We start from the raw sequence: 24,217 nt of genomic DNA on the forward strand, positions 1-24,217 counted from the left end.
AATAAGTGGGGAGCAGAGGGGGGGGGGGGCAGCTCCCTGGCCCACCATGGCTGGGGCCCCATTGACAGAGTGGCTGTTTAGGGCCGCAGCCGCCACCTTTTGCGGCGACCAAGCCCTCAGCTTAAGAGAAACCTTTAGCTGTGTGTATGCCTTTAAGATGCACGCACAGCTAAGGGGAACGGCATACTGTGGCAGAGACTAAGGCTGGCTGCCTGTGCCATCAAGAAAGGAAACATAGGAGTCCCCAGAGAAGCTGCGGGCGAAAGGTGAGTATATGTTTTTTTTTTAGGGGGGGGGGGGAATCTTTCACTGCACAGAGGGGGCTTGGGGGGGGGGGTTGGACAAGCTGTACTCATATTTGTAGTCGGTCCGGCAAGCCTTGCCCCAGAGCTGACCGCGGGTGGTATATTGACTGCAATAGAGGTCACCCAGCTTTTCGCAGCATCTCGTAGTCAGTGTAAGTAGATCATCCAGCTTTCCTTAGCATCTTGTAGTCAGTGTAATAGAGGTCACCCATCTTTCCCAGCATCTTGTACTCAGTAAGATGGGGGTCACTTAGCTTTCTCCAGAATCTAGTACTCAGTGTAATGGAGGTCTCTCAGCTTTCTTCAGCATCTTGTAGTCAGTGTAATAGAGGTCACCCAGCTTTCCAGCATCTTGTAGTCAGTGTAATGGAGGTCACCCAGCTTTCCCAGCATCTTGTACGACTGCACTGCACAGAGGGGGGTATACTACAGAGGGACCTACACTGCACAGAGGTGGGAATACTACGGGGGGGGGGGGCTATACTACACAGAGGCTGCATAGAGGGGGGCTACACTACAGGGGAGTTTGTATAGAGGTGACGATGATGCTGGAGCGAGGAGCCTAAAATGTTTCTCTAGCAGATTCTGTGGAGACGAGTCATGGTCAGAGAAGTCTTCATGATGGCCGGACCAGATGGAGAACAAAGGAAGAGAAAAGATGCCTTCTGTCAGTCATTGGATGTAGATACACTATTAAGGTAGCTTCACACATACCGGAATCGCAGCGGATTTTACGCTGTGAGTTCTGGTGTGATTCCCAGTACTGTCAGTTTGTATGAGTTTACATATTGTGGATTTGCAACAGCCGGGGGGCTGCAAGTTTGACTCCCCTGTTAAAGTGGTATTAGTCATCATGTGGTGGTAATGGCAGTAGTCATGGTGTTGAGGTATTATTTATTAGTTGCAATAATAACAGGTTTAACACCTGTCTCAAAAAGCCTCTTACTCAAAGCTAAGTGGTGATGAAGGTAGTTTATTATTTCACCACTAGATGTCAGTGTTTTCTATGTGAGCTCTTTTATGTTGCACTGGAAACCCCCACAATGTAGGGCAGAAGGTGGTGAGACATTAGTCTAAACACGGTTAAAAGTATCTCTCACACTTAGGTCTCAAGTATCTCTCTAAAGTTCCAGCAGAGCATAGTAATACTTTAGGTTGGGACTCCCTTGACAAACTCCTCTCCTTTACGCTGCTCCACTCTACTCTAAACTCTCTAAGCACTGCTACAGCTACCTCTACTATATTAAACACTTTCAAGTATCTCTGTAGCACAGACCCAGTTGAGCACTATTACTTGTACAAGGATTATCTATCTACTGCCAAAGTATATTATTCAGAGACTGCACAGTAAAGCTGTTCTATTTTATCACCGGGCCATCTCTTCATCTGCACCAGCAACTATACACATCCACCACACACCTTGGGTCCTTTTTCCCCTTTTTGTGGGTGGCGGTACCGATTGTCTGGGTGGGTCAATTGCCACTCAGGACTACCGTGACAGGAGCCCAAGGGACACATCACGCCCCGGCAGGTCACCGCCCATTTTGGGCAGTACAGCTAGCCACAATATAAAGCAGGTACAAACATCACACCTGTGTGGTGGACTAGCTCTGGCGTTACGATACTGACTGAGCTGTAAAACAGAATCAACCAACCACCACAGAAGTGGCGTCACCAGTAACAACTTAGTACATGACCGGTCGAGTACCACAGAATAGTACGGTACGACTTGGAGGTAATACTGATAAGTTGTTAAAACAAGGAATTACTCTGCCTAAGTTATTTTGGTTAAAAAATGGAGAGGTTGCAAAACATGTGGGTTGTGAAGGAGAAGACCAAATCTAAGGTTGTATCATGCCACTGAGATTGTAATATATGTACAGTGATAGCTCCATTTAAAGGGTCTATCCAACATTAGAAAAGCATGGCTACTTTCTTTCAGAGACAACACAACTTTTTTCCCCAGTTCAGGTGTGGTTTGCCATTAAGCTCCGTTCACTTTTACCGAACTGAGTTGCCAAACCCCACCCAGACTGGAGACAAGAGTGATGCTGTCTCTGGAAGACATGTTTTCATGTTTTTCTAATGCTGGATAACCCCTTTAAAGAGGAAGGAATGCCTTCAGGTTTGTCTAAGTTCTGTTTTGGTAACCTTCTATCTGTGAATGAATAATGTGAACGACTTAACACAGGTGCGTAACCCCCCCCCCCCCCCCCACACACACACACACACACTCACCTTGCCCCTGCACAGTCCCCTGGCATTCCTTTATTCTTCTAGCTCCTTGGTGCATGAGTGACATCACTTGTGTGCTGGGGAGCTGGGAGAAAAAATGCCAGGGGATTGTGCAGGGCCAGGTGAGTATGTGTATGAATGGGGAGCTCTTGTGGTTGGAGGTGCATTGGTGCCTCCGTCCACAAGAGAAACTGTCATGGGCAGGAATCCAATGGCTTTTAGCTCTGTCAGTCAGAGCACCACAGCATTTAACTATGAGCATTCATCATTAACGGTTACAAAGGGCCAGGGGCTTGCAGACACCCTTAGTTCAGAGGCCCCATAGCAGTGGCGTTGTCTGCCTTTAAGGTAGCTACACTACTGAAGTGAAATTATTAGAAATGTAGATTTTAGAGTTTCCTGTGCAAAAAGGGGTATTTTGGGCTTTAGGAGAAGATCTGTTTGCCAAGACTGGTAGTATACAGAAATATGTGTTGTAATTCTGATCAGTATATATAATGTATATAGATATCCTTAAAGGGAATGTTTCATCAGAAAATGACTTACTGTTTAAAGTGAATGTACCATCTTTTATTATTTTCACCCTGTTGGCACCAAATGTAACGACTTCCTTCTGTGACACGCCTTTATTGATTCTTATAGAGGCAAAGGGGAGGGGATATCTTCACACTGGTGGGCACCAGGCCCACCTCCAATGCATAGAGATGGACCAGTGCACAAGTCAAAAATAGTGCAGAGTGCGGAAACTGGGCACCATTTTGAAAAAAGGGCCGTACCTGTGCCGACGCCAACAGGGTGATGTAAAAAAAAATAAAATGGTGTACCTGATAGTACATTCACTTTAAATAATGTTTTTATGTTAAACATATTGTTTTCTGTTTATATTATAAAACTAGTTTTGCATTTCCAGGGAAATACATAGTGCTTGAAAAGAGTGCCCCTTTACCAGTGACTTCCAGAGCGCCCCTTTACCAGTGACTTCCAGAGCGCCCCTTTACCAGTCACTTCCAGAGCGCCCCTTTACCAGTGACTTCCTTCTAAGAGAAACTTTAATCCTGGGTCCCATCTCTTAAAGAGCAACTTGGCTCCTGTCCCTTTAAGAGCGACCTGGGTCACTTTAAGAGCGACCTGGGTCATTTTAAGAGCGACCTGGGTCCCTTCGCTCCTAAAGGGACCCGGGTCGCTCTTAAAGGGACCCATTTCACTTTTAAAGAGACCCATTTCATTCTTAAAGAGCCCCAGGTCGCTTTTAAAGGGACCCCGGTGGCTCTTAAAGGGACCCATGTCGCTCTTAAAGGGACCCATGTCGCTCTTAAAGGGACCCGGGTCGCTCTAAAAGGGACCCATTTTGCTCTTAAAGGGACCCATTTCGCTCTTAAAGGGACCAAAATCACTTTTAAAGGGACCCAGGTCGTTCTTAAAGGGACCCAGGTCGTTCTTAAAGGGACCCGGGTCGCTCTTAAAGGGACCCGGGTCGCTCTAAAAGGGACCCATTTTGCTCTTAAAAGGACCCAGGTCGCTCTTAAAGGGACCCAGGTCGCTCTTAAAGGGACCCAGGTCGCTCTTAAAGGGACATATTTCGCTCTTAAAGGGACCCAGGTCGCTCTTAAAGGGACATATTTCGCTCTTAAAGGGACCCAGGTCGCTCTTAAAAGGGACTCATTTCGTTCTTAAAGGGACTCAGGTCGCTCTTAAAGGGACATATTTCGCTCTTAAAGGGACCCAGGTCGCTCTTAAAAGGGACTCATTTCGTTCTTAAAGGGACTCAGGTCGCTCTTAAAGGGACCCAGGTAGCTCTTAAAGGGACATATTTCACTCTTAAAGGGACCCAGGTCGCTTTTAAAGGGACCCAGGTCGCTTTTTAAGGGACCCGGGTTGCTCTTAAAGGGACCCATTTTGCTCTTAAAGGGACCCAGGTCGCTCTAAAAGGGACCCAAGTCGCTCTTAAAGGGATCCAGGTTGCTTTTAAAGGGACCCGGGTCGCTCTTAAAGGGACATTTCGCTCTTAAAGGGACCCAGGTCGCTCTTAAAAGGGACTCATTTCGTTCTTAAAGGGACCCAGGTCGCTCTTAAAGGGACCCATTTTGCTCTTAAAGGGACCAAAATCGCTGAACTGACTCTGACTGAACTGACTGAACTCTGCTACTTATAATAATAAAGATCATTGCTCGGTTACCATGACAATCTTACTCATGTCAGTGAGACAAAATAGTTAAGGACCTTCCATGTATTACATCTTCTATTGGCCAATAGTGGACATGTGACTGTGGATGGTGTGATACATTGCCTGACAAGACCTTAGAGTTCCTATTGGCTGCTATATTTCAACTATTTGCATATGTGCTGTGATTGGCTGTTAGCGTTTAGAGTGTGGCCATTATTTCCAATGGGCCATTATTTTCTATGGGAAATTAGGGGTCTTTAAACGTAAATTTCTTAAAAACGACAAATCCGATCGAAACGAAAAATAGATAGCACACCTCACACCACCGAGGGCTTCGAAGCGCATTACATTGTCATTACATTGACTTATAGGGCCACTTAATCTGGTGGTTTTGGTGGCTTCTTTACAGGAGCCACCCCTTGGCTGGGTCCTTCCCCGAGGGATATCTGGCTAGTCCTGTGTTTCGGGACTCTTTGATGAGGCTCCACAGGCTCTTCTTTTGCATATTCATGTTTCCCAGGGGGCAATGCACCTAGGACTTCACTGCATTGAGCGCTTTCACTAGCAGCCGGCAGTGTTGTCGTTTGGCTGGTCTCCCTGAGATCAGTGATCTGTTTCTCTTATGGCTCTACTAGGCATTGCTCCCACCTAGCCAGAATCCTGCTCCACACTGATGAGGGGCAACACCCCGAAACAGCTGTATGTGGATGGTTACCTGGCCTTGTTTTTTTCCCTTGTCATTACATTGACTTATAGGGCCACTTAATATGGTGGTTTTGGTGGTTTCCTTACAGGAGCCACCCCTAGGCTGGGTCCTTCCCGGAGGGATATCTGCCTAGTCCTGTGTTTTGAGACTCCACAGGCTCTTCTTTTGCATATTCATGTCTCTGTCCATAAGTCTTCCCGTAAAACATATATGCGATAGTACTGGTGCACGGAAATCAATTGCAAAGAATCTTGTGACTTCTCATGTATCCAAAAGAAGAAAGTATTTGACTCATGTTTAGTCGTTTATTTCTTTGTTTTATTCTTTGAAATATTCACATTCTGTTTCACAATGGTAGCATCACGAAACGTCGCGTCACGGCTGTAAGGCACGCGCACTCCGGTCAATGCACACCTGAGAGAGCCCACGCTATCATTGTGAAACAGAATGTGAATATTTCAAAGAATAAAACAAAGAAATAAACAACTAAACGTGAGTCAAATACTTTCTTCTTTTGGATACATGAGAAGTCACAAGATTCTTTGCAATTGATTACTGTGCACCAGTACTATCGCATATATGTACACAAACAGGCATGTGGCAGCCTGAATAACTGGGAGCACATTAGACCATAGATACAGTATATTAGTGAGAGAGATATATATGGGACATTGAACACTGTTCACACAGACACTTTTCTTCTTGTTCCCGTAAAACATGCCACTAAATGCTGTTAAAAGCTCTCAGGTAAGACAGCTGTCCCCATAAAAATGTACAAAAAGTGAACTAAGAAAAGAACAGTCAAAAAATAGAAACTGATTGCAATAAAAAACAAGTTTTAGTATGTGACTCCAATCAGTAAAAGAAAATGTAGGTGATACATGTCTTTTAACTAATGTCTACTGACTAGAGATTTGTCAGCATGGAAGTAAATAAAAAACTTCACACTAAGTACATTTCTTGCTCAAGTTTAATGTGTGGAATTAAAAGAAATGTTTGGATAGGGTGTGGAATTGGTATTTTATAGCATTGCAGCCAATTCTGACCTTCAGCCAAGGGGAAAAAAAAACTTCAGCAGGGAAATAAATAAAACCCTAGACACCGATCCAATGAAACCGTGCAGTGAGTGAGTGCAGACATTGTCACAAGGATATCTCAGTATGCTTCCAGTAATATTTATTTTATTCTTTTATAGCTTATATGGATCCTGCCAGTTGTTATCTGGAAGAGGTATGTAAAAGCTTAACTTTTTAAAATATATATTCAATTATATTTTTCACCCAGTTTGTTGGTTTGCATCGATGCCATGCTTCCTCAACACATTGTAGTATTGCCTAGATTTATATAATACCTTTTTGTTTGTATAGGCATAAAAACTATATATACAAATTTATATGCCTGTCCAAAATGACATGCATTGTATTTCATAGAGAAAGTGTGTGCCATTAGACATTACTTAATTTGTAAGATTTTTCAACAAAAACATTTAAAAAAAAATGAGAACCTGATGGTCTACTTTGCTGATAGCAGACCACAATGGATCCAAGTAGTGAGCCATCCCATCATCATGATAATAATAGGCTGGTATATCAATTACAAAGGGTTTGTCAGATTGTAGACATGTATAGTTTGTAATATAATTATATATAAAATACAGTGTACATTTTATAATGAAAGTTAGTAATCTATCTTTGAGTGCTTTGCAGTACATGAAAACAATTTAAGAATTGAACATTTGGGACTGGTGAATTGTACAAATAAGTAATTCCTGGAAGACACGCTATACTATTTCAGAAACTATAATGCTGTGTTTATGCTTTCATTTTGACAAAATTGCATTTCTTTACAGTGACTACACATATCACAGTAAATTAGCAGCATTTACTGCAACAATGTGTGTGTGTGGGGGTGGGGGGTGGCGGTGCAGGTGGTGGTGGTGGTGGTGGTGGGGGGTTGGGTGGTAAATGAAAGCACAGAAAGACCATGGTAGCAAAGTCTTGTGACTAAACAAAGGACTGGATGAGGGTTCTGAGTCTTCCATTTGAGTTATGATCACATGTGTGTACCACTGTCTCCATCAGTCTTACGGACATTGCATGGAGCAGCAATGACAATGATTGACAGGGGACTAGGGACCCTTATTCTTGTCATTGCTTGAGGTCCCAGCTATTGGGGCCTTTATCACCTATGCTGCGGATATTTTACAACTGTCATTTTTTGGGGGGGCAGAAATCAATAGTACAAGCTATTTTAAGAAACTCTGTACTAGGTTTTATTAGGCTAGAAGCCTCTTTCTATACTCAAAAGGGTGTTTTCCAACCTCCCTTCTCACTTCTTACCTGAGCATTTACAGACAAAGCTGATTACTGAGTCCCATTATAACCTATGGAGGGGGGGGGGAGGGGTCAAGGGGGATGATTGAGCAGGAAGAGGACAGAGCCAGCCTGTAAAGTTTGCAGACTGTTTGGGCAGATTAAACACTGGATTCAGAGGTCAGAAAGATCAGTGCTTATCTGGGAGGTTGGTGAGAGAAGATTGCAGGAAATGCTTTTCTCCCCTCAGTGCTCACCACCCCTCTTAACTTCATTTAATAGCTATGCCATTTTATTACCTAACCCTGATCTCAACATTGACCCCTGGCTTGTTTTCCCACTGTGTTCTGATTTGTGGCCTGTTGTTTCTGTACTGTGTTTTGATCCAGACTGTTTGATTTCTTTCACCACCTGATGGCCACAGCACTTAGCAGTTTAGAGACAAGTGTAGAGCATCCTAGTGCAAGACTAGCAAATAGGCAGGGACAGAGGTTGTGGGTCAGATTACTACATCACCCTAACATGACATGTGGGGGACACATAATCGGAACAAAAAGATAAAAAAGCTACAGTATGCATATTTGGGCTGAAAAAAAGGAAAGCATTGTAAAACAGTGCTTTACCCTTTCACGACCATGGGTCATTGATGCCTCAATGCGCAGGTTGTTTTTGGACATCTGCTTACGGTATCCATGTTTTCCATGCAGTCCTAGAGCTACATCCATCCTCTACAGCCACCAGAAGGCAAATACTAAGCAGTTGCTATTTCCCGAAACCAAGCTTACTGTAAGTCCCCTCATCTCTATTACTATGTATAGGGGTGTTGCAGGAACTAGCTCAATGTTATTTAACTGTGATGAATAACCAAATAATAACCAAATAGCAGGGCAATTCACCCAAAGCTGGCATATTTATGAACATGAACAGACATAGAATATGGATAAACCAGCAGAATTTGGTGGTTTTAGAAATGCTAGAAATGTATTGTTATAGGATAACACTAGACCTCTGCAGAAAACATTTTCTGTTTCTTTAGCAATTGAGTTTTTCATTTCACGTTAATGTGCAAAAATGAATGATGAAGTCTGAGTTGGTTCATGTTAGCAACAATACTTCTATTCCCCTAAAACCCCTTCCTCCTTTTCTTTTAAAAGCCATAATTGTGTTTTTTTGGGGGAATTTTTGATCATTTTATACAATTTTTCCCCCTGATATATAATGTGACAAAACCCCGATTTGTCTTCACAATCCACAAGAGTGCTATGAAGAGCGTATTAAGATGATGTGCTTTCTGACCAGGGCCGTTTCTAGGTAGTTTTGACTACAGGGGAAATCTTGCTAAAAGCGCCCCCCTCGAGTGATGGGGGGGGTTTGTTTTGAAGAAGCAGTGTGTGTATTTAAGCATAGAACAGTGTTATTCAACCTTTTTTTAAGTAATTCAGTGACTTACAGTTGACGTCTTCTTTGATTTGAGACGTGACTTTTCCTCTCCTCCTGGCCCGGACAATCTTAATGATTTCTTGGATCTACAATTCATCTCTTCTGAACCTGCCAGACAAACATCTCAGGCCTCCTCACTTGTACAACAACTTCCAAATCTTTGTGTCATGTGCAGTAAAGTCAGTAGGTACTGTATGTGGGTTTCCACCTGTATGTAGGGTTCCCTGTGTGCCCCCATATAGTAATAATGTCCTCCTGCTATGCCCTCCATATAGTAATAATGCCTCCTGCTGTACCCCCATATAGTAATAATGTCTCCTGCTGTGCCCCCATATAGTAATAATGTCCCTGCTGTGCCTCCATATAGTAATAATGTCTACTGTTGCCCCATATAGTAATAATGTCCCCTGCTGTGCCCTCATATAGTAATAATGTCCCCTGCTGTAGCCCCATATAGTAATAATGTCCCCTGCTGTGCCTCCATATAGTAATAATGTCTCCTGCTATGCCCCATATAGTAATAATGTCTCCTGCTGTGCCACCATATAGTAATAATGTCCCCTGCTTTGCCTTCATGTAGTAATAATGCTAATTGTGCAGTGCCCCAATAGTAATAATCCCCCTGTGCTGTCCCCATAGTAATAATCCCCTCTGTGCTGTCCCCATAGTTATAATCCCCCCTGTTCTGCACCCCATAGTAATAATCCCCCTGTGCTGTCCCCATAGTAATAATGCCCCTGTTCTTTGTCCTCATAGTAATTCCCCCCTGTGCTGTCCCCACAGTAATTATCCCCCCTGTGCTGCCCCTATAGTAATTCCCCCATGTGCTGTCCCCACAGTAATTATCCCCCCCATGCTTCCCCCATAGTAATAATCCCCCTGTGCTGTCCCCACAGTAGTTATCCTCCCGTGCTTCCCCCATAGTAATAATCTCCCTGTTCTGTCTCCACAGTAATCATCCCCAATGTGCTGTCCCCACAGTAATTATGCCCCTGTGCTGTCCCCATAGTAATAATCCCTCTGTGCTGTCCCCAGAGTGATTATCCCCTCATGCTTCCCCCATAGTAATTATCCCCCCGTGCTACCCCCATATTAATTATCCCCCCTGTGCTGCCCCTATACTGTGCCATTATGGTAATAATCCCAGAATGACCGGAATCATCATCTCGGGCATGCTGGGGGTAGTGAGTGATCCCTGAGGGGACATAGAGTGGTTTGAAATAAATTAGAATATCAACAAAAAAAAATTTTCCCCAGTAATTCAAGTCAAAAAGCGTCATCAGATGCTCAGCCGCGATTGGCTGAACACAGTTATGCTCAGCCAATCGTGGCTGAGCAGCCGATGACGCGGCAGAGGGCGGCCGGCACTCAGGACGCTCGGAGGGATTCGGCCGGGCCGTCCGAAGACGACATCGCAGACTGAAGATTGGAGACGAGTCGGCACGTGACAGGTATGTATAGCGCACCACACTTCCGGGTACACGGGTGGGGGTGGTGGGACACGGGGAAAGGGGCCATTCACAGACATAACATACATTACAAAGTTGTATAACTTTGTAATGTGTGTTATTCTGTCAATAATTCTTTACCACCGCACTACCCCTTTAAGACTGCGGTACACTTTTTCCTTCCACTCAACTTTCCATTAATATGCTTTGATACAGCACTCTGAGAACAGCCAGCTTCTTTAGCAATAAACTTTTGTGGCTTACCCTCCTTGTGGAGTGTGTGAATGACTGTCTTCTGGACATCTGTCAAGTCAGCAGTCTTCCCCATGATTGTGTTGCATACTGAACCAGACTAATGGTCCTTTTACACAGAACGATTATCATTCATTTTTGCGCGATAACGATCGCATTTGAGCGATCGTCGTTCCGTGTAAACGATGCGAACGATCAAGCGACGAGTGAGAAATCGTTCATTTTGATCTTTCAACATGTTCTCAAATTATCATTGGTCGTTCGCAAAAAATTCGCAGATCGTTCCGTGTAAACATTCTTTCAACGATGTGTGAGATAGGCTTAAACGATCGCATACCGATTTTTCCGCACGATGTATCACTCCGTCTAAACGCTGATCGTTATAAAGAAAAATCGTTCATTCAATTCGTTAATCGTGTGATCAGGCAAATTATCGCTCCATGTAAAAGTACCATTTGGGACCTTTTATAACACTTAGGAAGCCACTGCAGGTGTTTTGGGTACATTTTTTTAACTTTCTAAAATACTGACTTTTGGGGTTTTCTTGGCTGTAATCCATAATCATCAACTTTAACAGAAACAAATGCTTGAAAAAGTTCACTCTGTATGTAATGACTATATAGAATATATGAGGTCACTTTTTGAATTGAAATACTGAAAATAAAGTTGTTGATATTCTAATTTATTGCAAAACACTGTATGTTATCTTGTCCACACTCTAGCTCTGTGGCTGTAATGTTGTACTTTTTGGATGCAATGTGATATTGGGCACTGTGTGGGCAGGCCCGTATCTGCCATGAGGCGAACTCTTTGCCTCAGGCGGCAGATAACACAGCCCTTGAGGTGGGCGGCATCAGCGTCCTGTGTCCTTATCATTACAACTAGTTACGGCTCAGTGCCCAGCCATGTTTCCTGTTAGTTGCCTCATGAGAAGCGCTGAGGAGGCACTGGAAGCCTCGTATTCACAGGTATTCACATCACATAAGACATAGATATAGTGTCTCCTCCTGTTAACCCTTTCAATAATGCAGAGTTATTATACTCTGCATCACTTACACACTGTAGAAAAGAAAATGTTAACAGCAGCGGGGACGCTATATTATGTCTTCTCTGCACTGCCGACCTCCGAGCTGACCTCAGCATAGTGCAAGAGCCGGAGAAAAGGCATAAAGGTAATGTTCTGCTCTGCTGTTAACTCTTTCTGTATTGCAGAATGTAAGTGATGCACAGTAATACTCTACATTCTGCAGTACTGAAAGAGTTAACAGAGCAGCCCGTTTTATGGCTCTTCTCCGGCTCCTGATGTCAGAGGTCAGCAGTTGCAGATTGTTGTTTGTTTTGAAGCTCTCAGGGGGCCCATAGTGGCTCAAAGAGTTAAAAAATCTGGTCACCGCAGGGCGCACACTGTTATCTATAGTGCTGTCCCATACACACTGCGGTGCTGCACTGAGCCTGTCCTGGATCTTCTCTCCCTGACTATTGCTCTGAGGTCCCTGCAGTTTAGACTGCTGTCAGGTCACAGGATAGGATACTCAGCTGAGGCATTAATCATGTTGAATGGGGGGACCTGGGAGTGCTGGAGTTCTTGTATGGGGAATGTGAGGGGCACTATGGGCATGGGGATATTACAGGGAATGTGAGGGGCACTATGGGCACATGGTGATATTACAGGGAATGTGAGGGGCACTATGGGCATGGTGATATTACAGGGAATGTGAGGGGCACTATGGGCATGGTGATATTACAGGGAATGTGAGGGGCACTATGGGCATGGTCAGGGGCGTAGCTAATGTCTCTTGGGCCCTGGTGCAAGAGGTCAACTTGGGCCCCCCCCCTTACCACATACTGACTAACACAACCGCTGCTACTGAATAAAATCCTCTGTACATAGACCAATATCACCTCATCCAGTCATATAGAGGTGGCCCCAGCTCTACACAGGCTCTATACACCATATACATTACAGTGCAAATATATCAGGTGACTTACAGGGGACGTCTTCTCTGATCGGAGTTCTTCCCTTTTCATCTTCTCCATCTGCCCAGGGCCATTATGAGAACTTTTTGGAGCCACGAATCCACAGAATCTGCCAGACAAACATATTAGGCTCCTCACACTGACACCATCCTCATCTCTCTACAAACTGCACATCTGTATTGGCCCCTTTACACCCTCATTTAGTGGGTAGCCTGACTCTATGTGACTCCCTTATAGTACATATCCCCCTATTGTATACACCCCCTGTGTAGTCCACCTTATAGATGGCCCCCCAATGTTTCCCCCTTATAGATGGCCCCCTGTGTTGTCCCTATTATAGATGCCCCCCATGTTATCCCCCATATAGATTGCCCCCATGTTATCAACCATATAGATGCCCCCCATTTTATCCCCCTTACAGATGCCCCCCATGTTGTCCCCTCCTCCTGCCCCTCCATCATCATACTACTACCCCTTTTATCCTCCTGCCCCTCCATCATCATACTACAACCACCTCCACCATAATACTACTACCCCTTCATCCTCCTGCCCTTTCATCATCATACCACTTCACCCCTCATCATCCTCTTGTTCCATCATCATCATACCACTACATCCTCATCATCCTCTTGTTCCATCATCATCATACCACTACATCCTCATCATCCTCTTGTTCCTTCATCATCATACCACTACACCCCTCATCATCTTCTTGTTCCATCATCATACCACTACACCCCTCATCATCCTCTTGTTCCTTCATAATCCTCTTGTTCCTTCATCATCATACCACTACACCCCCCATCATCTTCTTGTTCCATCATCATCATACCACTACATCCTCATCATCCTCTTGTTCCTTCATCATCATACCACTACACCCCTCATCATCCTCTTGTTCCATCATCATGCCACTACACCCCCATCATCCTCTTGTTTCATCATCATCATACCACTACATCCTCATCATCTTCTTGTTCCATCATCATACCACTACACCCCTCATCATCTTCTTGTTCCATCATACCACTACACCCCCCATCATCCTCTTGTTCCATCATCATACCACTACACGCCCTCATCCTCCTCTTGTTCCATCATCATCATACCACTACATTCCCATCATCCTCTTGTTCCATCATCATCATACCACTACACCCCTCATCATCCTCTTGTTCCATCATCATACCACTACATCCCCATCATCCTCGTTCCATCATCATCATACCACTACACCCCTCATCATCCTCTTGTTCCATCATCATCATCATACCACTACACCCCATCATCCTCTTGTTCCTTCATCATCATCATCATCATCATCATCATCATCATCATCATACCACTACACCCCTCATCTTCCTCTTGTTCCATCATCATCATCATACTACTACACCCCCATCATCCTCTTGTTCCTTCATCATCATACCACTACACCCCATCATCCTCTTGTTCCTTCATCATCATACCACTACACCCCATCATCCTCTTGTTCCATCATCATACCACTACACCCCCATCATCCTCTTGTTCCATCATCATCATACCACTACACCCCCATCATCCTCTTGTTCCATCATCATCATACCACTACACCCCCATCATCCTCTTGTTCCATCATCATCATACCACTACACCCCATCATCCTCTTGTTCCTTCATCATACCACTACACCCCCATCATCCCCTTAAAAACCAAAAAATCTATACTCACCTGCATGATTTCTGTAGCCCCCAGGTCACACACGCTCTGGCGGGCTTCCCCCGGCGGGAGGCGGGGCTTAGCGTGGAGGGGGCGGAGCTTCGCGGGACCTGTTTTTTTCTTAACGCGATGCTCCCTGCGCTGGAAGTACTCCCCCCCCCCCCCCCGCCGCACACAGAGCTCCCTGGGGGCCGCAAGACAGCCGGGGGCCCCTGCCTCTTGTGATCGCAAGCAAAACATTGCTTGCGGTCACAAGAGGGAGTGGGAGGCGGGCAGTGCAGTGGTAAGGGGGGGCCTCGCGGGCCCCCCCTTGGTAGCGGCCCGGTCGTGGCGGCGACCCCTGCGACCGTGGTCGATACGCCACTGGGCATGGTGATATTACAGGGAATGTGAGGGGCACTATGCACATGGTAATATTACAGGGAATGTGAGGGGCACTATGCACATGGTAATATTACAGGGAATGTGAGGGGCACTATGGGCATGGTGATATTACAGGGAATGTGAGGGGCACTATGCACATGGTAATATTACAGGGAATGTGAGGGGCACTATGGGCATGGTGATATTACAGGGAATGTGAGGGGCACTATGCACATGGTAATATTACAGGGAATGTGAGGGGCACTATGGGCATGGTGATATTACAGGGAATGTGAGGGGCACTATGCACATGGTAATATTACAGGGAATGTGAGGGGCACTATGGGCATGGTGATATTACAGGGAATGTGAGGGGCACTATGCACATGGTAATATTACAGGGAATGTGAGGAGGGCAGGGGGCTTGATAATCTTGTAGGGGGAATGTGGGGGAACAGGGATATAGTGCTGAAATGCAATTTTTCAGCTCATTCAAGTACAGCTGCTAGTACTGCCTCATCTGTGTCTTGGTGTATTTTTTCTGCTTATTTAACATAAAAATAGAAAATTGAGACTTAAATCGAGGATTGTCTCAAAAAAAAAAAAAAAATTGAGATTTTATTTTTTGGCCATATCGCCTGGTTGGGGGGGGGGGGGGGGGCGCTTTGTCAGTTCTCGCCTCAGGCGGCAGAAAAGCTAGAATCGGCCCTGTGTGTGGGATTTATCTGCTGTTAATCTGCATATCCCCATATATATCTTGAGACGGACTGGTTGTCTCTGTAAGAAGGAGAGGTATATTGGGTCCTGCTGGGTGTGAGGGCACATGTTATACATATGAAATGACTGTGTATTTTGTGATTGTAGGAACAAGTTCACTATAACCTGGTTAATGGCGGGCTGTCACGCACTGAGGGTAAGGGCCTGGCTGCTGGAAGCAGCTGTTCCTCACCTGTTATGAAGCGAGCTCAGCTCCTGAGCTCGCTTCACAGCGCGCCCCCCCCCGGCAGACTGTACATGTACACGCTGATGTGTTAAATCACAGGAGGCAGGGGCGTACATGTACGTCCTCCATCCTTAAGGGGTTAAACAAATAAGTGAATGATATCAATCTGACAGGTATTGTATCATGATGGTCTCCAGGGACCAAAGGTAGTGGGGTGCATTCTTTGTTGTACAGTGCCCCTTGCAAAGCTATGCCAGTAGGAGCGATCAAAGAGAAACATGGGATAAAGAAATCAATGGCCTGGAGATTATATGTCTCCATTCATTGCCTATTGGAGGATAATCCTGCAACACTGCAAAACATCATTACTTTTTACTCATCACTTACTGCAAAGTGAAAGATCCAACGGCCTGGCCTTCAGACATTTGTTTTCATGGAGCCTCCTAAAATCATAGTTAATAGAAGCTTTTAAAAGGTCAGATAAAATCCTACAATCAAAGTCAAACCTTTTTCTCCCTAGCAAGTAATTTCAACATTCTGAAAAATGAAACACCACAAATGCAGTTGTTAATGGAAAACCTTGCTTATAATGATACCCAAGGGGAAATCTTATATAGATGATGGCTCTTGCCTCTAGTGTAACAGCAGATCAGTAGTTCCTAACCTTCACAATAACACTAAAGTAGCAATTATCTTGATAACTAAATTACAGGTTGATTTGTCGTATAGAGCACAATTACCAACTGTTTGAAAGCACTCTCAGAAGATTATTAGTAACATACCATTATATATTGTTCACTTGCACACTGGAGTCAAGAAGAAAGCAAAATAGATCCTGGATTCCCAGTGATAACTTTCTTTTAAATAGTTTACCTTTAGATTTTTCAGCCACATTAAAAAGTAACTGCTTTGTACCTGCTATCTTAATAATTCCATAACTGTCTTTACATGTCCTATCCCCAGATGAATCAAATTCATCCATCAGCAAACATAGATCTTGTTGTTACTGCAGCCCCTGTTGATGTTGCTGCAGGCATAACTAGCCATGTTACAGCTTAGATCTTATGTACTGTATGGCACAGCTGAAGGAGATTCTTTACAAAGGGTTATCTGTTGTTTTGATTGACTGTCTGTGTTATCCAATCATATTTTGTGGTTTTTAAGCTCACTAAGACTAATCCCTAATACCTAATACAAAGCCCTCCTCCATCCCCCAGCCTACCAGAGGCCTAATTTTGTGTCACATGGTGTGTGCCTTCAATCACAGAGCTCCCTAAGTGGCGAGGTTAAACTAATTTAGTTTAATCTAGCCTGAAGAGATGTAGTGGAGAGTAGGTTAGTCAGGTTCCAGAAAGTGAGGTACCTAGTTGTTCTTATAAAAGACTTTTAGATCTAGCCATGTCTGGCTAGAAAACACTTAGTGAGACTACAAAGAGATAGGGGAACACCTATTACACACTGAGGGGCTAACAGGTTGTTCTCTATAAATCCTGCCAGGAGTCTGCAGGAGGTACTACAAGAGTCAGCAGTCAGATCAGTTCAGATATAGCCAAGAACTCTGCTGCCAGTGCTAGGTTTCCTAAGGGGTCAACCCAATGACTAGCTTACCCAGAAGTTGGGCCTGCGTTCCTGAGCTTGTGTCACTCGTTGCCCACAGACAGCAAAAGGCGTAAGGTCATACCTGTGGATGCAGGTACTGGTTAGAGCCCCTCTATTTGAGAACCCAAGGGTCTGTCATGGGTCCCCCTTCCTCAAGTAGCTCACTGCCATCTACAGTCACATTAAGTAAATCACCCAGAGACTTTGTCCTTATATCCCAAGTATATCCCAAGTCTATTCTACAGCATAACCGTGCTAAGCAGATTTTATTTCAAGAACCCACCAAAGAGATCTTAGTCAGCTAAGTGATTTACTTTATTGCACTGTTCCAAAAAGAAGTATTACAGCGTATACTTTTGCTTTAAAGTGACACTGTCGCCCCCTTTTTGCATTCTGACTTCTCAACACAGGTGTAATGGGTAAATTCAGCAGTTTTCATACCTTATTTTATATCATACATTATGGTGCTTCTTCAAGTAAAAAGTGATATTTTATCAACTGCAGATTGTGCTAAGTGGGCGGCTTCATGACAACAGTGCCACTTAGCCACGTCCACAGCGCCAAGTAACCCCGCCCCTCCGCGATCTCATTCACACATAGGCCCTCCCTCTGACGCCCATTTGTATGGGCCGACCTAGAAATGGTGCGACCTAGACCTTTAGGCCAGCCTGTTCTAATTGTCAATGAGGGGTGGGGCCTATGTGCAGATGACGTCACGGAGGGGTGGGGCTAACTGGTGTGATGTGGGTGGCGCTAAGTGGCGCTATTGCCATGAAGCCCCGCCAACTTATCCCACTCAATCTGCAGTTGATAAAAGATCACTTTTTACTTGAACAAGAAGCATGACGTATGCTATAAAATAAGGTATGAAAACTACTAAATTTACATCTACGAAGAGAAGTCAGAGTGCAAAAAGGGGGGTGACAGTGTCACTTTAAGAAGAAGTTAAGTAAAGTTTGCACCTTGTTTAAGCTATCTTAGCTGCACATTAAATATGCTTATATAAAACTTGTCTGTGTCTTCTTTCTGCTCTAAAATCACTTCATTTATCAGTGGACAGTGGCACCTAGGCGGGGCTTTATGGCAGTTGGGCACTCTACCCACCCGGGAGATAGAACCCAACTGCCACTGTCCATATAGGAGAGATGGCCCAACCAAGGTGCCACTGTCCATCGATAAAAAGAAGCCATTTTAGAGAAGAAAGAAGACACAGACAAGTTTTATACAGGTATATATTGAATGTGCAGCATCTCAGCTTGGGGATGGTGTGGGAAACCACACAGAGTAAGGGGGTGAAAGGATTTCCTGATCAGGAAAAAAAAGAAGTGTTTTCAATATGCCCAACATACATTCCATACACATCACATGTACCCACATCACCCCTAGTGTACCATGCCACCATCTCCCCCTCATGTACCGTGCCACTGTCTCCCCCTTGTGTACCGTGCCCCCTTCCTCCCCTCGTGTATCATGTCCTCCTCATGTCCTGTCTCATCCTGTAATCTGTTGCAGAACTACAACTCCCATCATGTGATGTAGTCATGCTGAAGGAGGAAGTTTAACAGCCTACCCTATACACCATTCTGGAATACGTAGTTCTGCATATTACATACACCATGATGGGAGATGTAGTTCTACTGTGCTACTACCTCCCTCCTCCTATACTTTAATCTGTTGCAGAACTAAAACTCTCATTATAAATTGCCAATATGGATTAATAGGGGTTGTAGTTCTGCAACCTGAAGAGCCACAGGCTGCAACAATACAAATCCCATCATGAACTGTTAGCAGGTTATGATGGGAGTTGTAGTTCTATGGGGTAATTTCACCCGTCCTGGATCCTGCTCTTGCCGCTCTTGTCCTCAGCCTTACATCGCCTCCTCTGGTCTGGCTGTTGGCATGGGATTCAGTGCTGCTGAGGCCCGGGGGGAGGGTTGGTGACAAGGGAACAGTGTTTGGGCAGCAGGTTGGCTAGAGCTGCTAAGGTCTGTGGAGGGGGCGAGATTCGGCGCTGCGAAGGTTCTCTGGGGAATGGTTGGTCAGGCGGTGGGCATTAGTCCTGTGGGGGAGGGAGGGGTGGTTTGGGCTGGGCAGCACCGCTGAGGTCTGTGGGGGGTATGGGCTTTAGTGCTGCCAAGGTCCAGGGGGGAGATATGAATATGTTCTATGGGGGTATGAATATGTTCTATGGGGGGCATCCTTGCTGGTATTCCGGATGAAAATAGGACAGGATCTAAAAAACCCTGACCTTTTTTCCAGAACGAACATCACTAATGTACCCCAATGGGTCCAGAAATCTGAATTTCCTGGAAAGAAATCTGGGCAGATTTTACAGATGTGTGAAGGGGGCCATTTATGTGTTCTCTCTTTTATGGTCTTACATTTGCTATGGATTTCCTGCTGTAAATTTCAGTTATCCATTTATATTTATATTAAGTCAGTAAACTGCTATATCACAGACAACAAATTGCTATTTCTGTACATTTGCACATTCTAATGATTAGAAATGTTATCTAGTTTTAGTAGAATCCAATAAATTGAAATAATCTTGGATAAAAAAGTATACAGACAGAAGAAGCTGACACACCTCAAGGTACATTCCCACAAACTATGTTTCAGCTGCATGATTTTGATGCTACATGTTTTGTTTTGTTTTGAGTTTTGAGTTTTGAGGCCAAAAAACAAGAAAGAGTACAGCTAAAAACATGCTGCTTATTATGCAGTATCAACAACATGCAGCGGAAAAAAGTATACATGTAGAGGGGTCTTATAAAATCACCATACTTATCTGCCCTCATTCCCCACTGCTGCCATTTTGAAGATGTCTTGTTCCTGCTGCTATCCACGTGCTCCTGCTTTGCTTCCTATGACATACCATTTGTGCCCGTTCAGCCAATTACTGGCTTTAGTGGTAATTCCCCTTAGCCAGTGATCGGCTGAGTGGGCATTTACTGCAAAAATAGGATTTCATTGGCAGCTTGAATAATCAAGGGAATACCGGCTGCTCTTAAAAACGATAGTAGCAGGGGATTTTTGCAGGTGAGAATGTTTTCTTTTTTCTAGCACCATGAATATTTTTTTTGTCTTTTGAAAACGCCTTTTAGGCTAATAAGATAATAATATCATACAGTATGTGATTTTAGGCAAACTTGAATTCTATGCTAAATTATCAATCTTAAATAATCTTTTCTAGGTGGAGATGTTGCACCACAAGTGCTTGCAGAAATAAGAGAAACCAATGTTGTCTTGAAAGAGGTCCGAGATCTACTAAAACAACAGGTGATTTCCATAGTTACTCCAGTGCTGTGATCTCATTAAAGCTAGTACTAAAGAGGTTACCCGGGTAACAAAAACAATATTCTAAACAATCTCCCTTCCCAATACCACCCTATGTCTAATATACATGTATAACCTATCTTGCACCCTTTCCCTGTATTTTCTCATCTGTTCTTGATGTATAAAATCCTCTACTCTGGGTCTACTCTGACCACACATAGTTCTCTCCCCCCGGCCCCCCCCCCCCCCCTCACTCCCTTTGTAGTCACAGGATATGCGATCTCCTCTCTGGGGTCTGCTTAGCTGTCTATTGACTTGGTAACCCGCCCCCCAGGAGACACCATCTGCATAATCTCCATGCGCTTGTGCTGCTTCTATTAACTTACATGTATCCCTGAGCCTAGGTTGTAATATGAAACATTATAGTCCTATCTCTGCTTGCTGTCAGTGAATGCAGGCATATGTACCTGTCTTTGTGTCACAGCTCTGTATATTGTAAGTGTTATAGATGTCCTTAGAGTCTGGATGGAACTAGAATGTTTTCATTCACAGTCAGCAAGCAGAGATCTAAACCTACACTACACTCCTCACCCCCAGTAAACAGATGCCCGTTATGCAGCACATAGCTACACTGTGCAATGTCAAAGTGATGATGTCAGCTCTGTTACATCATCAGCTGGTATGGAATACATATTGGGGTGATGTGATGCAAAATCAGTAAAAAAAACAGTCCTGTGCTCACTGTGCAATAGTAATGACAGTAGTGGGCAGGAAAGAAAGCTAAGGGAGTACGCAAATGGACCAATCAGGGAAATGCATGATGGGAAATGTAATTTCCTCTCTTGGTTATAGATTGGCTTATAGAAAAAACTTGTAACTCAGGAATGGCAGCAGCTAGAATGACAGGAGAAAGCTCAAAATAAGACCAGATTTCGTAAGACCAGCTAGCATTTCATTTTTTTTCTCTCTTCCGTGGTTAACCCCTTTAAAGGGAACCTGTCATCCCCCGTGTCGGGGTGAAGGCCGCCCGACTCCCCGCTAGAGCCTTGAATACTTACACCATCTCGCCAAGTCCCGGGACGGAGATATCCTTGTCGGAAGCCCGGCGTGCGCGCTGCAGAGATGAGTCCGATGCCCATTGAGAATGACAGCTTCATTAATTCTCTATGGGCATCAGACTCATCTATTCAGTGAACAGTTAATTATTGTCAGTTAATTTAAGAATGAAATTTGTAGTATATACTTTTGTTTTACTTTGTCTATTGTAAATGAAAAATAGAAAAACTAGAATGGAAATACACGGTATTAAGTAACTTTATAATGAAATGACAGGTGGTATTACTGTATTATAGCAATTCCCGGGCATTAATGCACCAGCTAGTTCAGTATATATTTACTTAATACAGCATATTTTTGTTCTAAGTTTGTTATTTTTTTCTTTACAGAAGCAAAAATGAAATAAAAATATGCTGCTTTAACTTAACCTCTAGACAACCTAGGACATAGTGGTACGCCTTGGATGCCTGTCCCCAGATGACCCTGGGTGTACCAGTACGTCCTGTGTTATGAAGCGCACTCTAGAGCGGAGCGCCCTTCATAGGAGGTGGGGGCCGGCTGCATTCAGCAGCCGAGCTCTCACCATTAATGAAAGGCTGCAGCGTGTCATTAACTCCTTAAACGCCGGATCGTTTTACCACACCGCCTGGGGTCTCTTACCTTCCTCCGTGCAGTCCAATCGGCACTCTGCTGAGTGAGTATGCCACAGGCAGGCTTAATCAGCAGAGCGCCTATTAGTGTTGCACGATGCACCGAAATATCGATACTACTATCGATATTCCGGGCGAAAAAACGATTCGGTACCAGGATTTCCTGGTATCGACTTTATTTTGAGCTGCCTAATAGCGCAGCTTAAAATAAAGTACAGTGCAGAGAACACGGCCGGCGGCTAGCTGAGCGCTGGCGGTGTTCTCTGTGTGCTGCCCCCTCCTCAGCCCGTGCACCCTCTGCTCACAGCCGCGCGAACTTCAAATAGCCGACACTCAGCGGTGGCTAGTGCCGGCTAGTTTACTGAGTGCATACCGCTGTCACAACTGACAGCGGCATATGACAACTCCTGAGCAGCTCCAGGGGTGAGAAGAGTGAGAAGCGTACGGAGAGGGTTAACTTGGACTGAGGAGGAGGCACGGACAGAAGGTGAGAGAGACAGCAGCACTTATAAAACTAAGTGCGTCCTATAAAGCAAAGACGGCTCCCAAGCAGTGCTGAGCACCGCAAGGAAGCCGTCCGGCCCGCCCCCTCTATTGCCGCTCACTATGCATATGCATAGTGAGCGGCCCTGAGCCACCCCCTCCACCCGCCCCTTCTATCGCTTCTCAGCTGACAGCCGATCAGAAGCCGAGTGCTGAGCACCGCAAGGAAGCCGTCCGGCCCGCCCCCTCTATTGCCGCTCACTATGCATATGCATAGTGAGCGGCCCTGAGCCACCCCCTCCGCCCGCCCCTTCTATCGCTTCTCAGCTGACAGCCGATCAGAAGCCCAGGAAAGTGCAATGAGCAGCACTTTCTTGGGCTTCTGATCGACTCAGCTAAGCGGCGATAGAAAGGGCGGGCAGTCCAGGAACTCACCCGTCCGCCGGCCCCAGCAGCTCCTCTCCCGGCAGCGCGCACTCCCGTCATCCTCCGGGCACAGGCAGCGGGGTACAGAGACGCTGCCTGTGTCCTGGATGTGTCATGCAGCAGGACACTTCCGGCACAGGCAGTCTCTCTGTACCCCGCTGCCTGTACCGGAGGATGACGGGAGTGCGCGCTGTCGGGAGAGGAGCTGCTGGGGCCGCCGGACGGGTGAGTAACTGGTTTGTTGTTTTGGGGGTCACTGGCTACTATGGGGGCACTGGCTACTATGGGGGGCACTGGCTACTATGGGGGCACTGGCTACTATGGGGGCACTGGCTACTGTGGGGGGCACTGGCTACTATGGGGGGCACTGGCTACTGTGGGGGGCACTGGCTACTGTGGGGGGCACTGGCTATTGTGGGGGCACTGGCTACTATGGGGGGCACTGGCTACTATGGGGGGGCACTGGCTACTATGGGGGGCACTGGCTACTATGAGGGGCACTGACTACTATGGGGGGACTGGCTACTATGGGGGCACTGGCTACTATGGGGGACACTGGCTACTATGGGGGCACTGGCTACTGTGGGGGGCACTGGCTACTATGGGGGCACTGGCTACTGTGGGGGCACTGGCTACTATGGGGGGCACTGGCTACTATGGGGGCACTGGCTACTATGGGGGGCACTGGCAACTATGGGGGGCACTGGCTAATATGAGGGGCACTGACTACTATGAGGGGCACTGGCTACTATGGGGGGCACTGGCTACTATGTGGGCACTGGCTACTATGGGGGCACTATATGGGGGGATTGGCTACTATAAGGGGCACTATATGGGGGGCATTGGCTACTATGGGGGGATTGGCTACTATGGGGGGCACT

General features: G+C 45.4%; 1 protein-coding gene across 1 annotated transcript in view; it reads left to right on the forward strand.

Moving 5' to 3' along the window:
• The first annotated feature begins 6,536 nt into the window (after positions 1 to 6,536).
• Positions 6,537 to 24,217, forward strand: part of COMP (cartilage oligomeric matrix protein) — a 93,974-nt gene continuing 76,293 nt past the window's right edge. The window contains exons 1-2 of the mRNA XM_069964496.1: positions 6,537 to 6,640; positions 20,639 to 20,724. Of these exons, the coding sequence (XP_069820597.1) occupies positions 6,571 to 6,640; positions 20,639 to 20,724 (156 nt within the window). The 5' untranslated portion in view covers positions 6,537 to 6,570. The remainder of the gene's footprint in view (positions 6,641 to 20,638; positions 20,725 to 24,217) is intronic.

The sequence above is a fragment of the Dendropsophus ebraccatus genome, chromosome 3 (genome assembly GCF_027789765.1).
Source record: "Dendropsophus ebraccatus isolate aDenEbr1 chromosome 3, aDenEbr1.pat, whole genome shotgun sequence".
Classification (NCBI taxonomy): Eukaryota; Metazoa; Chordata; class Amphibia; order Anura; family Hylidae; genus Dendropsophus; species Dendropsophus ebraccatus.